Source organism: Cornus florida, unplaced genomic scaffold (genome assembly GCF_030987335.1).
Source record: "Cornus florida cultivar Cherokee Brave unplaced genomic scaffold, ASM3098733v1 CherokeeBrave_3.0.0_Hap2_Chr06, whole genome shotgun sequence".
Lineage (NCBI taxonomy): Eukaryota > Viridiplantae > Streptophyta > Magnoliopsida > Cornales > Cornaceae > Cornus > Cornus florida.
The window spans coordinates 104192636-104207970 of record NW_026775576.1 but is presented as its reverse complement, the minus strand read 5'-3'; the positions used below and the strand labels follow the sequence as shown (position 1 = coordinate 104207970).

The window sequence follows — 15335 nt, the reverse complement described above, 5'->3', positions numbered from 1 at the left end:
CGATGTACACCACAAACCACCATCACTACTGGACTGAACACCACAAACCACCATCGTAGCCAGACTGAATTTTGAGCCGCACCATGATCTTCTTCATGCCCTTTGCCTCAACATCAACTCTCTGCTACGATCAAGCACAGGGAAGGCGTGGAGGCTAATTTGGGCGAATTCGCCGTCATTACGAAGAGGAGATGAACGAACACCAAACACCACCCAAAAATCCGGCCACCAATCACCACCGGTGATTGTTCCGTAGGTTTTCAACCATTAAATTCGGCCACCAAACACACCAAAAAAAAAAAAATTACATATATTTGTGATGGATTTGCTTGGTGATTGTGAAAAAATATTATTGGGGTTTTGCGATTGAGTACGTTTTAATTGGATTTTGCAAATCAATTCTTATGAATGAGTTTGGTGAGGGGTTGAGAATTTTGCGATGTGATTGGGGTTGAGAATTATGCCGCCTGTATCACTGATTCTGAAATTGGAGCTGCCGCAGTGGAGCCACGGCGGCCGATGGTGCTTGTGGATTCGAAGAAGAGCGGATTCTTACTTGTCCACAACTTGATGGCCTGCGCCTTCGCCGGATCACCACCATCCATTCTCTTTCTCAGGAACTCCAGTATCGTCCTTGCTCCTCTTTCTCTCTCTACCCTTACTCCATCATCATGGACGTCGAGACCTTCTAAGACGGTTACTTGGCTGTCATCATGGTCGACGAAGGTGGTGTATGTCAGTCATTTTCCCATCCTCTCCAAACCGTAATTTATACATAAAATCATATACATATATACACATTTATTTATCTATATCAATACACACACAACAAACATATTCCCGTCGCTCCACAGCCTTTCGCCGCCTTCTTTAGGCTCGGGTCATAGTGGATAAAGGTCAATTTTGACAAACTGCATCGTTTTATTGGAAGGGCAGTTTCATCCTCTTCTTTTCCGATGGCCTGAGTGGGCAAATTGCAACAAAGTTATAGTTTAGGGAGTTTTCTTGTAGTTCATGGGGGTTCGTTGCAAAACTCCTATAGTTCAGGGGGTTTTTTTACTTTTAACCCTATATATTTCTAAGTTGAGAGATTTTATAAAAATTAAAAAGCAATTATGAAAAGATGGACTAGATGGAGTAGAAAAAGAGACTTTTCTCCCATATCTTTAAGCAGCAGACAGTGAATATGAAGAGAGAAATTCCCAAATGGAATGAAAAATAGGGGCTTTCTTAAACTTTGATGAGTCCTATAAGCAGGGGCGGAGCCAGGATTCAATGTTAGGGGGGTCGTAGTATTAAAAATTTTACCAATATAATATAATAATATTTTAAGTCAAAAGTACTTCATGATCGATTAATTGCATACAAAAATATATCTTGCCAAAATTTGGCCAATTTGTTTACAAAACAATAATTTAAAAATAATTTCAACCAAAATGCAGCATCCTTTGAAGGAGAATACTCTAACCAGGTAGGAAATAATTTAAACCAAGATGATCAAAACTGACAATAGTGTTTTTTCCGATCCAGAAAGCGGATATACTGAAAGCACAATTTGGTATGTTTTCGCTTTGATGCAAGCTTGTCGAACTTCATCACGTTTGTCAACAGGATAATCCCATATTTGACGACGTAATCCTGGATCACATTCTAAAAAGGTAGGATCAACTTCTGTATGTTCAACTCTTGGAGATTTTGGAGGACGCTGTTTATCATGATTCGAAACATCAACATTAGAGGTGGAAGCTGCGGAAGGCACATCATTTTTTTGACAAGAAACGTCAATAGTTCTTTTTGGCTTCACCATCGTATAACACTGTACCTAAAAAAGGTAATTCAAATATAAACTTTTAATACCTATTACCTAGGGTTTTACATTGTAATTTAAACCATCAATCCTAAATTCCTAATAAGCATAATTGAGTAAAAATAATATTGCACCCTCATTGCATATAAAACAACTAATTTAAAATATAAAAAAGTTATCCCCCATAATTGTGGGCATGTAAAGTGTCTAAACAATAAATTGTGTGGAGTGTCTAAATATGCGTTGATTGCCTAAATATCAATGTACTTGACAAACTGAAAGTGCCTAATGGGATTTAAAAAAATAAGTTCAATGTTCATTCAATTGAATTTTAACTCCATCCAATTAATAAAACAAGGTCAGACTATTGGACTCTATACTAATAAAATAATAAAATTGTCACTTGGCCCACTTCAAATCTTTATTTAAGACATTAATAAATATGAATGTGGAGTGACAGAAGTGTTAATGCAAATTGTTTGTAATTCAAAAAAGGAATCGGAATCCAGCCGCACTTATCGATAGTCGACAAGAATTCATAGTCTCATAGGAACTGAGGAAGGGTTTTTTTTTTTTTTTTTCAATTCACGAGAAGCAAACAACAACATATTGAATTAACAATTTAGCATAATATTGAAAGAGATCAATTCAAAAAAACAAGGGCAAAAGATAGGTGAGACCTTGAGTTGAGCTTCGACAGCCTCGATCCTTCGAGATCTCTGAGCAGCTTTAATGGACTCGGCAACTCGCGTTGCTAACTTGCTTAATCGCCTTTTGTTTGGATTTTCCCTCTCTTTCCAGCTTTAGCCTTTGAATTGATTTTTTTGTTTGTTGAAGGTTCCCACAAGTCACAAATTAGGCAAAATTGGCCGTCTATTCATTCAACCAAGAAAGAGTGATATGAGATGAGAGATCTAACTGCATGGTAACAGCAGAGAGTCACCGCCTAAGCACCTTCTCTTTCCTCTCCCTCTGTTTTTTCTCCAACTTCTCTCTTGTGCCCTAATGTGGGGGGGTTATTATTATTATTATTTTTGTATATACTAATAAATTTTTTATTTTTTAGGGGGCCAGGCCCCTGCTGGCCTACCCCTCCCTCCGCCCCTGCCTATTAGTGAGAAAGTGATTTAGTTCAAAAGTACATGGTTTCCTCATCTCTGAACATATTTCTAATTGTATTATTAATGTGAAAGCAATTTAAATCTTTTTTCTATAAATAGAAAAAAGTGACAATTATTATTTCATTTGTCCCTAACAATATATTTTACATTATTTTATTTTTATTCAAACATAAATATTCAAAATTTAAAAAGACAAATTAATAATTTTCTAAAGGACAATCCATGACCCACAGATTTTCTTAAAAAATTTTACTCTCCAAATAAATGACATTCAATATGCAAGTTAAAGACAAATAAATAAATAAAATAAAGTCAGGACACCTACCACGGCCTATAAAACTCCCCCCACAAAACCCAAACCCAAATTATCCTCCTAGAGAACTAACCCTCCCAATGGCCACCCACCACCGCCTAGAAAACTCCCAAGTGGTTGTGGTCATGGTGCCCTTCCCGGCACAAGGCCATCTCAACCAGCTCCTCCACCTCTCCCACCTAGTCGCCTCCTACAACATACCGGTCCACTATGTCAGCTCCGCCACTCACAACCTCCAAGCCAAGGCCCGCATCCACTCTGGGAACCATTTTGACATTGCCAATATCCATTTCCATGACTTCCCAACCCCTTCATTTCTCTCTCCTCCTCCAAACCCTAATGCCTCCATCAAATTCCCCTCACACCTCCAACCATTGTTCGAAGCATCATCGCAACTTCGTGAGCCTGTCAGGAACCTTTTAAGAGAATTATCACCCAAAACTCGAAGAATTGTCGTAATCCATGACTCTCTAATGGCTTCAGTGGTCCAAGATGTGGCTTCCATACCAAACGCGGAGTCCTACAATTTTCACAGTGTCTCCGCCTTTGCCCTCTTCTGCCACTGTTGGGAAACCTTGGGAAGACCTTTCGAGGTTGAAGCTAATATACTAAAAGACCTTCCCTCCAATGAAGGATGTTTCACTGCAGAGTTTATCAAATTCATCAGCACTCAATTTGATCACATCAAGATCAGCTCAGGCCGTCTTTACAACACATGCAGAGTGATAGAAAGTCCATATTTAGACTTGCTCGCCAAAAAAGTAACCAACAACAACAAGCAATGGGCACTTGGACCCTTCAATCCAGTCACAGCTGTATCTCATAACAAGAAATCATGCCATCCATGTTTAGACTGGCTCGACAAGCAACCTCAAAACTCGGTCATCTATGTTTCGTTTGGGACGACGACTTCATTGTCTGATGAACAAATCAAAGAGCTGGCGACGGGGTTGGAAAGAAGTGAACAAAAGTTCATTTGGGTGTTGAGAGAAGCCGACAGAGGAGATGTGTTTGAAGGAGCTGGAGAGAGAAAATTAGTTGAAGTACTGCCAAAAGGGTTTGAAGAGAGAGTGGAAGGGAAAGGAATTGTAGTGAGAGAATGGGCTCCACAATTGGAGATATTGGGGCACACATCAACAGGTGGGTTCATGAGTCACTGTGGATGGAATTCGTGCATGGAGAGCATAACAATGGGAGTGGCAATGGGAGCATGGCCTATGCATTCAGACCAGCCTCGGAACGCTGTATTGATAGCTAAGTTGTTAAAAGTCGGTGTAGTGGTTAAGGATTGGGCACGTAGAGCTGAGTTGGTGGATTCATTGACTATAGAAACAGCTGTGAGGAGATTGATGGGGTCCAAAGAAGGGGAGGAAATAAGGAAGAGGGCGGCGGAGTTTGGCCGGGAGGTCCGAAAGGCGGTGGAGGAGGGTGGTGTGTCACGCTTGGAGTTGGATTCTTTCATTGCCCATATCACTAGATAGATCATATGTAAGAATCACAAGATCATTGTGATCGATGAACGTATCTTTGGTGATTTAAATTAATGTGGTTTTTTTTTTTTTTTTTTTTTGGTTAAATAAATTAATGTGGTCTTGTGCATACAGATCTACCAATATTTTGCTTATTGTAAGTGAATCTGTAAGTTTTATTTTACTTTATTTATTATTATGGAAGAAAATAGATAGTTTTCATGAAACTCCATAGCCAACGTCGGTGAGTTGGAGTTGGGTGTGGGGTTGTGTAGTGGTCGACCTCACACTTAAGTCTAAGCGTCGATAAGGGTAAAACTACCTAACAATTTGCTAAATTAGACACTAGTCAAATGTTTATCTACTTTTAAATATATTCCTTAAATATGTTTATCTAAAACGATAATGAAAAGTGGGACCCATAACAATAACATTGTTGTTATTTTATATATTGGATACTTAACAAGTCAGAGTCAGATATGATTCATTAGTTAGAGCAAAATGATATGAAAATTAGATTTTTGTTTTTAGTAAATATATGAAAATTAGTAACATCCTAATCAAGGAGGCAATGTTGTATTCTTCAGTTCCAAAATCATTTTCCTTTTCATGAATAATATTCTTTGTATGGTGATGCTTTGTCTGAATTTGGGCCACATATTATTTTTCATCATTTATATAAGATGGTCTTAATTTCTTTGTAACTTTATGATTGGCTTAGTAATAAAGAGTCATGGATGAACTTAATTAAATTCATTTGTGATATTTCAATTTGTATAGAGGGGTCATACAAACCTCCTCACCTTCTTTTCATATTTATTTTTGATATTTTTAAGACTTAAATAAAATATCAATAATTTAAGTAATTATATGATAAGTCGGACAAAATATCATTACACTATCACTCATGTCATAAATACGATAATTCGTTTGTTACATGTCTCAAGTAATACCCTCGAGAGGATTTTTGTCACCAAATTATTCAATTAGTTATGAAATTATCTGGAGGCTGCATTTTTCAAGATTTGGACAGAAAAGCAATGCATAATAGTGACACATTGGAAACATAAATTTTGGGGACCAAATACAACTCCCAAGTCCCAGTATCCACTTTTTTCAATGAGTAGCCCACAAAACTACAGAATTAACACGTTCAACAAGCATGCAGAGAGTAGCCATAGTACCAGGTGGTCCCCCAGACTCAAATGGCTGTCTCCACATAAAGTATATATATATATATATATATATATATATATATATATATAAATGTATGATATATATGTGTGTGTGTGTGTACTGCGTTTACATAACATTCACAGTAACCACACTATGAGCTGGATTGATTGCCCACAAACTTATTTGAGCTGGATTGATCGCCCACAAACTTATTTGAGCTGGATTGATCGCCCACAAACTTAATTGAGCGTATCATCGCAAGGATGCTGTGTTTCTATGTGTGCGTAATACCTACCGGTAGATGAAAGTTCATAATTAGGGAAAGAACCGTGATACATGATCCTAAAGAATCAAAACAAATCTAATTTTTTAAAGAATGAATCATTTTTCTTAGTTCCCCATTTTTTCTGAAGAAAGAATTATTTTCAACCTTCCACATCCTATTTACAGCAACCTCACAACTAAATATTTATGTTCTGATTCATACCCTCTTGAACAATCAAGTCATGAATATATTATATACATATATATACGTATATATATATGTCTTGGATGATTCTTAATTCATGTATTCTCAAATAAGGTGCATTTACAAGTATTGAGTCTATTGACATTTAACATTTGATATTCTCAGTCAATTTAAACTCAGTTAATTAATTCTTGAACCTATTTAAGTTTATTCATCAAAATTTATGACATATATTTGGACTTGTATGATAATATTTAGGGTTCTAAATGAATCGAACTGTTTATGAAATGTTTGGGCTCGACTCGAGATCGTTCGTTAACTAAACGAGTCGAGCTTGAGTAATGATAGAAATCCTAAACTAGTAGCTGTAGCAACACGTTTCCTTCTGCCAGCAACTTGTCTGCAACAGAAATCACATAACTCCATCAGCTATAGGCAGGTTAGTTATCTTAGTCTCCTACTCTCTCTGTCTCCTCTCTCTGATGGAAATGGAGATCGATGGTTATGAAATCTGAAGCTGACAAATCTCTCTCTTCTTCGCTCTCTTCACTCTGATTATATTGTGATGAAACTGGAGATGGAGATCGATGGTTACGGTTGGAATCGAAAAAAGAAGGATGAATTATAGTTTGAATCGACAAAAGGGAGAATGAATTATGGAGAATAGATGGGTGATTTCAAAGGTCGACGATTGAAGTAACGGCGTCTTGATTCATTGGAAATGTATACATATAAAAACCAAGCTGAGCCCGAGCCTAACAAAAAACTGACGAGCCGAGCCCGAGCTTGGCTAGTCCGAGCTCGGTCGAGCCCGAGCCCTCCTCTGAACAAGGCAAGCCAAACCCGAGCAAGCTAAAGCTCAGCTCAACTCAGTTCATTTGCAGCCCTAATGATATTTGTCCAAGTACATTGTTTAGAAATTTATAAAATACATGGTACATATATGCATGAATATTCAAGTACATTGCCGTGAAACATGAACAAACACTCATAACAATATCAATCAACCTGCCCACAAAACTTCAAAGTAGCACTGAGTTTACACACAAAAAGATCCTCAACCTCTCATGTACATAGTTCCTCAAAAAACCACTCTGTGCGGGTCCATCATCATTAGGCTGCCAGGAGTGATCTTCTCGGCACAAACCTAAACTTTGACATCATTTACAGAAGTGGCTACTCTTAAACTCAAAACCTGTGTCCTAATAGAGAACAGCCCTTACCAGTTACCATTGCACCGAGTAAACGCCTCTATTATTGTCCATTTCTCCAACCCTTTTTTTTTTCTTTTTTTTTTGTCAGGAAAAGAAGCTCCATCGATTACGGAGGACCAGCGTCCCAGTATTGTTAATGGGGGACAAGGGAAAAAATTGTTCGGGAAGGTCAGCACTTCCCAGCAAAACTCCATCTAGAGTAGTAACATAGCAGCAGCCATCCACAAACATTGAGGCAACAAGGATCTTTACTGCTGCTACATCCAAATCTGGCCTGAGATTTCCAAGTATATTGATATCACTCTCAATCGTTGCTTCACAAGATGGAAGTAAATCAATCTCACCTTCCCATGTGACCCAGGCACAAGGTTAAGCTAACAAGTTGAAGCAAATTAGAGACATTTTCGCATTAACAAAACAAAATGGTTGCAACTTCAGCTTACCAATTTTTTCTCTTTCAATATATGAATGAATAACATACTAAAGAAGGCAAGGAGATAAAATTCATCCATGTCTTAAGGGAAAATTGTGGACAAAGAAAAATTTATTAACTGGATTAATAGGCTTCCAGTTCCTGCATGGGTCAACAACTTCCTGCAAGCTGCTATTTAATTTTTCCCAATAGAAATCAAAAGGAACACAAAACCAAAATACGCCATCCAACAGAAAATAACTATGCACAAAAGAACAAAGGAAAAAGGAAAAACACAAAAAGAAAAATGCCTGCAGACAGATAGCTTCATGCACAAACACTGGAACAATCATCTCTATTTATCTAACATTACGATTCGTGTATAATCTAAAGTTCAATAAGTTATACCAAAATTTAGGCATCAAGCTTTCTGAAGTTGCAGCTCCAATTATGTTTAATTTAAATTTTTTTTTTTTTTCTTTTCTTTTCTCATCCCGCAGAACTCCATCCGCACAGGCAAGTCAAGGAAGAGCAGGAAGCTCCACTCTGTTGAAGGAGAAAAAATTGACACGTCCATGGTCAACATGACAGACCTTCAAAGGAATGTCACTGTACCGTCTCTCAAGGTCTTCAATCTCTGGTTTGGATGGCGGATGACAACTACAAGAGGAAGCAAGTCATCATTGATTCGAGAGTAATTGACAAGAATGCAGGTTGACGTACACAAGTCAACAACAACAACAATAAGAAGGGATTAATTTAATTGAGTCGAATGGTACACCCCAAACACAGATACATCTTAGACACTCTCCAGCACAAGTTTCAAATAACACAGAATACATCTTAAGAGCAGCTACGCCCAATAGTCCTGGAAACGATATGCACACACTTCAAAGTGACCAAAGTTAAAATTGACATTATACATATGGTCAATGCAAGTCAAGCATGCAATGACACATTCTCATTCTATATTTTGTTTGGTTGTAAATATGAAATGTGTAAGAAATAGAATGATAATAATCATTCTAGTATTTGGTTGGAACAATTTAAAATTTAAAATAGAACAAATTTCAAATTGAGTTTTCCAAAATATCCCTCTTAGTAGTAAATAAATTAAAATAACAAAATGACATTCTTCTATAATTTTTTAAAAATAAATGGTCGCAGTGGCAGTAGTGGATGGTGGTGACGATGGTGGTGGAAGTGAAAAAAGGTAGTGGTATTGGAAGGCAGCGGCGGCGGCCGTGGTGTTGGTGGAAGGCAATGGCAGTAGTGTGGTAGTGGTGATGAAAGAAGATAGTGGTGTAGGTGGTGGTGATGGAAGGCAGTGGAGGTGGCGGTGGTGGTAGTGGCGGAAGGCAGTGGCGGTGGTGGTGGAGGTGGAAGGTGGTGGAAGGTGACAGTGGCGGTGGAAGGTGGTGGAAGGTGACGGTGGTGGTGTTGAAAGGCGATGGCGGTGGTGAAAGGTGGCGGTGGTGAAAGGCGGTGGTGGTGGAAGGTGGTGGCTGTGATGAAAAGCGGTGGCTGTGGTGGTGGTGGTTGCAGCAAAGAAAGGCGGTGTCGGTGGTGAAAGGCAGTGACGGTGGTGGTAATGGAAAGCAATGGGCGGTGATGAAAGTTGATGGCGGTGGTGGCAGTGGAAGTCGGTGGTGGTGGTGGTGAAAGGCGGAGGTGGTTGTGGTATAAGGTAGTGGTGATTTTTGAACTTGAAACAAGAGGATTTTTTGGGAAGTTAATTTTTTTAAAAAAATTACTTGGAAATGGAATGGTCATTCCATAGGTTTAGTTGTGGAATTCATTCCCATGAATGGATTTTCATTCCAATAAAATGACCATTCCACTTTAAATTGCATACCAAACAAAGAAATGGTTGGAATAGGCATTCCATTCCATTCATGCACACCAAGCGCAGCATTAGCGTAATGCAGTTCTTATATTGTTGATATCTCAGCAGAAAACTTCAATATCTCTAATTTAAGGCCTCATTTGCATATGGTCAAACTACTTTTTGCCAGAAAAGGTTAAGTTTAAGACTAGTACAGTAATCAGATGCTCTCTTCACAAAGAATACATGCATATCTCCTGCCAAATGAATGTGTGAAACACGGTGCAAGTGGTCATTCTTCAATCAACAGGTAAAGGCTCAAAAAGTAAATATAAACAAATAACCCACTTTTCCTCTGAATGAATTCATGGACTACTGCATATTTATTTCATCTACAAGCTATTGATCTATACGGAAACAAAAACATCCAAAAACTTCTAAGTATGTGTGAATTTAATTCACACATGTACAAAATATTCATGCTACATCAAACACAGGAAAAAATTGGGCTGATCCAATATTATAAAGCACAGTAGAACAAAATCTTCATATGGGAGTTATGAAATCGCTTACCTCGTTAGGCAAAGCACAAAACTTGGACTGCCCGGAGAAGACTTTCTAAACTTACTGTTAGGAGAGTAAATATCAAAAACTGTTCTGAATTTATTAATCTGCATATTACTAAACAGTTCAACGATGAGATTTTTGTCTTCAGATTCCTTCCCCATAATCCCGTTAATTTCTGGCATGGCCTGAAGAGAAACAGATTTACTCTTAACACTTTTCATAGTCCAGGGGATACCATGCCGCCCAATAATATAACCAAGAGATTGCAAGTGCCTATAAACCTCAAAGGACTCCCAACAACATCCGCTCTTTCCTTCTGCAACCTTCTTATACATGTCTTTTAGGGGAAGGGATGTGTCATCATCATGCAAGAGATGCAATGCCCCTATTTCGGCCAAAAATCTGCAAGAAAAACCAAATATGTTACTCGTACAACATTAAGAAAGGAGATATACTTTTAAACACGTATCACAACTAACATGAACACCTAAATGAGTTGCCAATTTCCTAACTAATAACACAACCCTTTGATACACTCTAATAGTTTTCAAGTTTGAAATTTTGTGCTCAGAACTATTTTGAACATTTTATTTGTCTCGAAGTAAAAGAGGAGGAGGTAAAAAAGGTAGACGCTAAATAAATCAAAATATTTGCGTCAATTTAATCAATTTAGCATTAGCTACACCCTTTAGTTTTGGTTCTCTACCATTCCACTGCATATATAGATTTAACTTATTAAAATCAATAACTTAACAAAAGAGAGCAATAATTTATTTCCTAATACAACAATATGTTTATATTTGTTCATTAATTAACTAGGAAGAAACCCGCGTTAAATGGTGGAACTTAAACTCATTTGAGGTACAATTGGCCAATTGGAATTTAAATTTTTATATAAAGGGATCTTGGAATATCATGAATGAACAAGATGTGAGATACGATTAGGAGAATATGTATTGGAGTTGAAGAAAGCTACACTAATATGTATTTATTATTCCTCTTGTTGTAAAATTAAGGTACTTTACATCAACACCTTGCAAAAGAAAAAAATTACTCCAATAAGATTAATGCTTGTTTGATCTATAAGCTCTGCTGAACCAAAAGACTATAAAATAATTTACAGCATTATTCTATCATTTAAAATATTAAGATACTTTAAAAATACAAAAAAGAAAATAATGTAACCATTTAAATACTACCTTTTCATATGACCCGTGTATTACCAATTTCTAGTTTTATGCATCGTATTCGGGACTTGATGTCTTTAATCAAGCTCTGGAAAAACTGTCCCAAGTTTCCATGCAAATTAATATTCATCTATATAATGCTGTGTTACAGGTCCTATGCATAATTACTTCAATTATGTTTAATGCATACTACTCGTCAATAAGGCAGCTGGATTTATAGAATTGACCAACAATATAACAAAAAATGAAGTTTTTAAATTGATTTGAGTCGGCTCATACCTGGCTAGAATCACTGTTTGAAAGTAAATTTCCTTGACCAGAATGACTCGGCTCATACTTGATTTGAGGCTAGCTATAACAATAGTGAATTTTTTTTTTTTTCTTTCAAAGTAAAGCATAGAATATAAACTTGTGACATTTATTGAAGTTTTAATCCAATATCCTCTGTTATCTCCTTAGCTTCCTCCCCTTCATTTAAATTAATTGGGGCCTGCATCTTCCCGTTGGAAAAGGCATTGGGAAACAAAAAATAAATGGATCTAATGGAAAATTTCAAATTAATATCTTATTTTTTACCATCGCAAGTAGCTCTCACACACCCACTTTTTGTCCCTAATGAGACCTGAACCCTACACCTACCATTGTAGAAGGTAGGGGGAGATATCACTAGGCTCGATATTTACAAATTAATTAGAACATATAGTTATTGTTGTAAAATTTGAATACTATAATATGCTCCAAGATCACAGTAATAGTTATATGATATCCCTACTGTACAGAGAGAAAAAGAAAAAGATGATGACAAATGCGTGTCTCACAAACGGAAAAAAATGATATTATACAGCATATTGAGGACCTTCACTCTTTCAAAGAGTGACACTGTCCTTGTTCATAGGTGAAGCTATCTAACTGTAAAGTCATTTGCTCATAATCAATGAGCAAAAGAAAAATATTAAGTACATATCCAAGAGGCAAGAATAATACAAAAACAAGATCCTCCTTGTTAACTTACAATTATAGAATATAAAATATAATACAGAACAGCTTCCAAGTCGTACCAATAATGATAAGAGAGTCAGAACCACAACAAAGTAATGCATCACCTACAAAGTCTCTTCAACTGAGCAATAGGTCCTGCGGCTACGAACTAATCCAGTAGTTGTCCACATTCGACCCTTTTTCTCCACAACCTCAGCCATGCCTAATTCGTTGTTCCACCGTGCTTTCGATACATCTTTCCTAAGGAAAACAATACACACAGTAGTAAGTTTTATCATTGGACCAACTTTCCAAGAAGCCTTTGCTTTAGAAGTTCTACCTAAATTGCAACCTAGGTATATCACCAGATGTAGAGCAATGTTCTTCATCATTCGTATCCTGCACATACACCTCAGAATCACTTGTTTCTCCTGAAGAACTGGTCCAATCCTCAACCACCATTATACCAATTACTGACCATATAACTTTCATATCAACCATTTAAGAGCAAGTTAAAAATCATTGTAACCTGAAAATGGGAAACAGCAGTAAAATGCAAGTATCAAAAGGACTATTCATGGCTAGAAGAAAAATAAAACAAAAACACAGATTTTAACCATAATTTTTGGATAAGAGTATCAATTATTTTTTACCATTTGTGGTCATATCTATAGATCATAGGGCAAGTAATTGTAGCACCTTAAATGAAAAGTGGACTAGGGATGAGGCGTAATAGCAATTAGCTGGCCACTTAGCATCTAGCAGTTTTGAATTGTCCAATATCCAAAATACCCCCATACGGATTTTTGGAATTCCTATGATGCAATTTGAGCTTATCGGCATAAACAAATCAATTTAGATAGTCCTTTGTGACTCCAATGGCAACTAGATCAAGGCATTATTCCTTCAAGAGGGTAATTTCCTCAAGGACTCTTTGGATAGCCTCGTTTCAGACTGCCATCTCTTTAGGCCATCTTAAAGGGGACAGCATTGATGGCAGTTCGCCCCCTGAAAAAAAAACACATTTTCACTCTGCAAGAATTAATTCAACAAGTCCCAGATTGTACAAAGCTTAGCTGTAATGCTCTTTGAGACAATAGATGTAGTTTTCTCACCAGGAATTGTGAGGCACGTATCACTTCAGAGGTTGGCACTCGAGTACCAGAAAAATAAGTAAATAAAATTAAATAAAGAAAAAACTTTCATCTATTAATGCTTTGTCAGTGTCAGTGACACAAGAAAAGGTGGGTCTATCACTGAAATTAATTCTCAATCTTCTATTCTTCAATGCTAGAAATCAAGTCCTCTTCATAACAAGAATGACAATCGGATATGTAAGAGGATCATCAAAGTCGGTACCTTTCGTAACAGGAGCAGCATATATACAAATAAATATGCATGGATACATATATATGTATTCACTTATATACATATAGCGGGTAGAATCAGTATCAAGATTGCTAGTACTAGCAGCAACAAAGGGATGAGAAAAGAAGTGTTTGAAGGAATTTAGAAGTTGGGGAAAACAGAAATACCTATATACGATACCGCAGAAATCATCGGCGGATGTGTCCCGTAGGGTTTGGTCACAGGTGGTGGCGGCCAGAAGGATGGAGCGGCTGATACACTGGCAAAAGCCTCTCTCTACAGCGGCTGAAATAGTGAAATTCTTCAGTACATTTACTAGGGTCGATTGAGAAAATTAATCCAAGGAGTCAAAAAGTTTGGGTAATTTGCAACCCAAAAGGTGCAACTCAAGAGTTGTGCAATTCATCAATACCTAACGTTTATTAAATTCAGGTTAAGCCACGTTCGCACAATTAAATTTGCTTTTATTTGAATGGAACCCATTACATTAAAAAAAATAAAAATAAGAAAAATAAAAAAGAAAAAGAAAAAGAATAGCATATCGTTTTAATTATCCCAGTTAAATTTACATGGTCGGATCTATAAATATGAATATGACTATGCAATTCATATTCAATTTTTCTAATTTTATGATTTATAAACGTTATACCTAATGTTTCTCAATATTTAAAAAAATAAAAATAAAAATAAAAATAAACTGAATCAAATGATTGTATTTGAAATGAAAATTTTGAATTGAAAATCGATTTAATCTCACGTTAAAATCAAACTAGGTTAATTCTATCCAATCATCAAAATTGAATATAAATACGAAATAGTTTTTAAACAAAAATTATATTACATTCTTTCAACATTTTGACTTAATTACTTCAGGAGTGGTTCAAAGCATGAGCATTTTATGAAATAATAGAGTGCTTCATTGGAAAACACTAGCTACACACCGTCTCCATTTTTTTTTTTTTATATATAACAAGCTAAACACTGTTTTCTTAAGGGTATGTTTGGTTAGTGTCAAGTGACCAGAAAAGAAAAGAAAAAGAAAATATTTAAACTTTTTGAAAGTTTGATAAGAGGAAAAGTAAAAATTTTTAGAAAAGTAGGATTCCGCATCTAAAAATATTTCTCAAAATTTTTGAGATGCAAAAAACTCATAAAAATTCACTTTCTCGCAAAAGTTGTGCATTTTCTATTTTATTTTCCTATTATATCCATGTTAGTTGTCTATCTTTTTCGTCACTTAATTAACTATCTTGAGAAATGAGAGTTTCTTTCTTTTGTAAATTACTTTTTTTATATAATCAAATATTACTAATTTAATTGTTTGTATTTTTTTGATGTGTGCATCCAAAATTAATTAATTTTTTTCTTTTATTATTGATTTTTTTTTTTGTGAAATCTCTGAAATAAGTAAGATATTTTTTTTCTATAA

General features: G+C 36.2%; 2 protein-coding genes across 5 annotated transcripts; one reads left to right on the top strand and one right to left on the bottom strand.

Moving 5' to 3' along the window:
* The first annotated feature begins 3212 nt into the window (after positions 1-3212).
* On the top strand, positions 3213-4907 carry LOC132313579 (zeatin O-glucosyltransferase-like). Its single transcript, XM_059812412.1, has one exon. The coding sequence runs from the start codon at positions 3322-3324 to the stop codon at positions 4720-4722; it is 1401 nt and encodes a 466-aa protein (XP_059668395.1). The 5' UTR covers positions 3213-3321; the 3' UTR covers positions 4723-4907.
* A 2402-nt stretch (positions 4908-7309) lies between these two features.
* LOC132313578 (uncharacterized) lies at positions 7310-14468 on the bottom strand. Of its 4 annotated transcripts, XM_059812409.1 has the most exons (6): positions 14074-14463; positions 12879-13067; positions 12668-12799; positions 10655-10775; positions 10380-10558; positions 7310-8641 (listed from the first exon to the last, which is right to left on the bottom strand). In XM_059812409.1, the coding sequence occupies exons 2-6, from the start codon at positions 13037-13039 to the stop codon at positions 8503-8505; spliced, it is 732 nt and encodes a 243-aa protein (XP_059668392.1). In that variant the 5' UTR covers positions 13040-13067; positions 14074-14463; the 3' UTR covers positions 7310-8502. The 4 variants fall into 4 exon arrangements, with proteins under 4 accessions (XP_059668392.1, XP_059668391.1, XP_059668393.1 ...); XM_059812408.1 differs by having other exon boundaries at positions 10380-10775; positions 14074-14468; XM_059812410.1 differs by lacking the exon at positions 14074-14463 and having other exon boundaries at positions 10380-10775; positions 12668-12794; positions 12879-13018.
* Between the last annotated feature and the right edge of the window lie 867 nt (positions 14469-15335).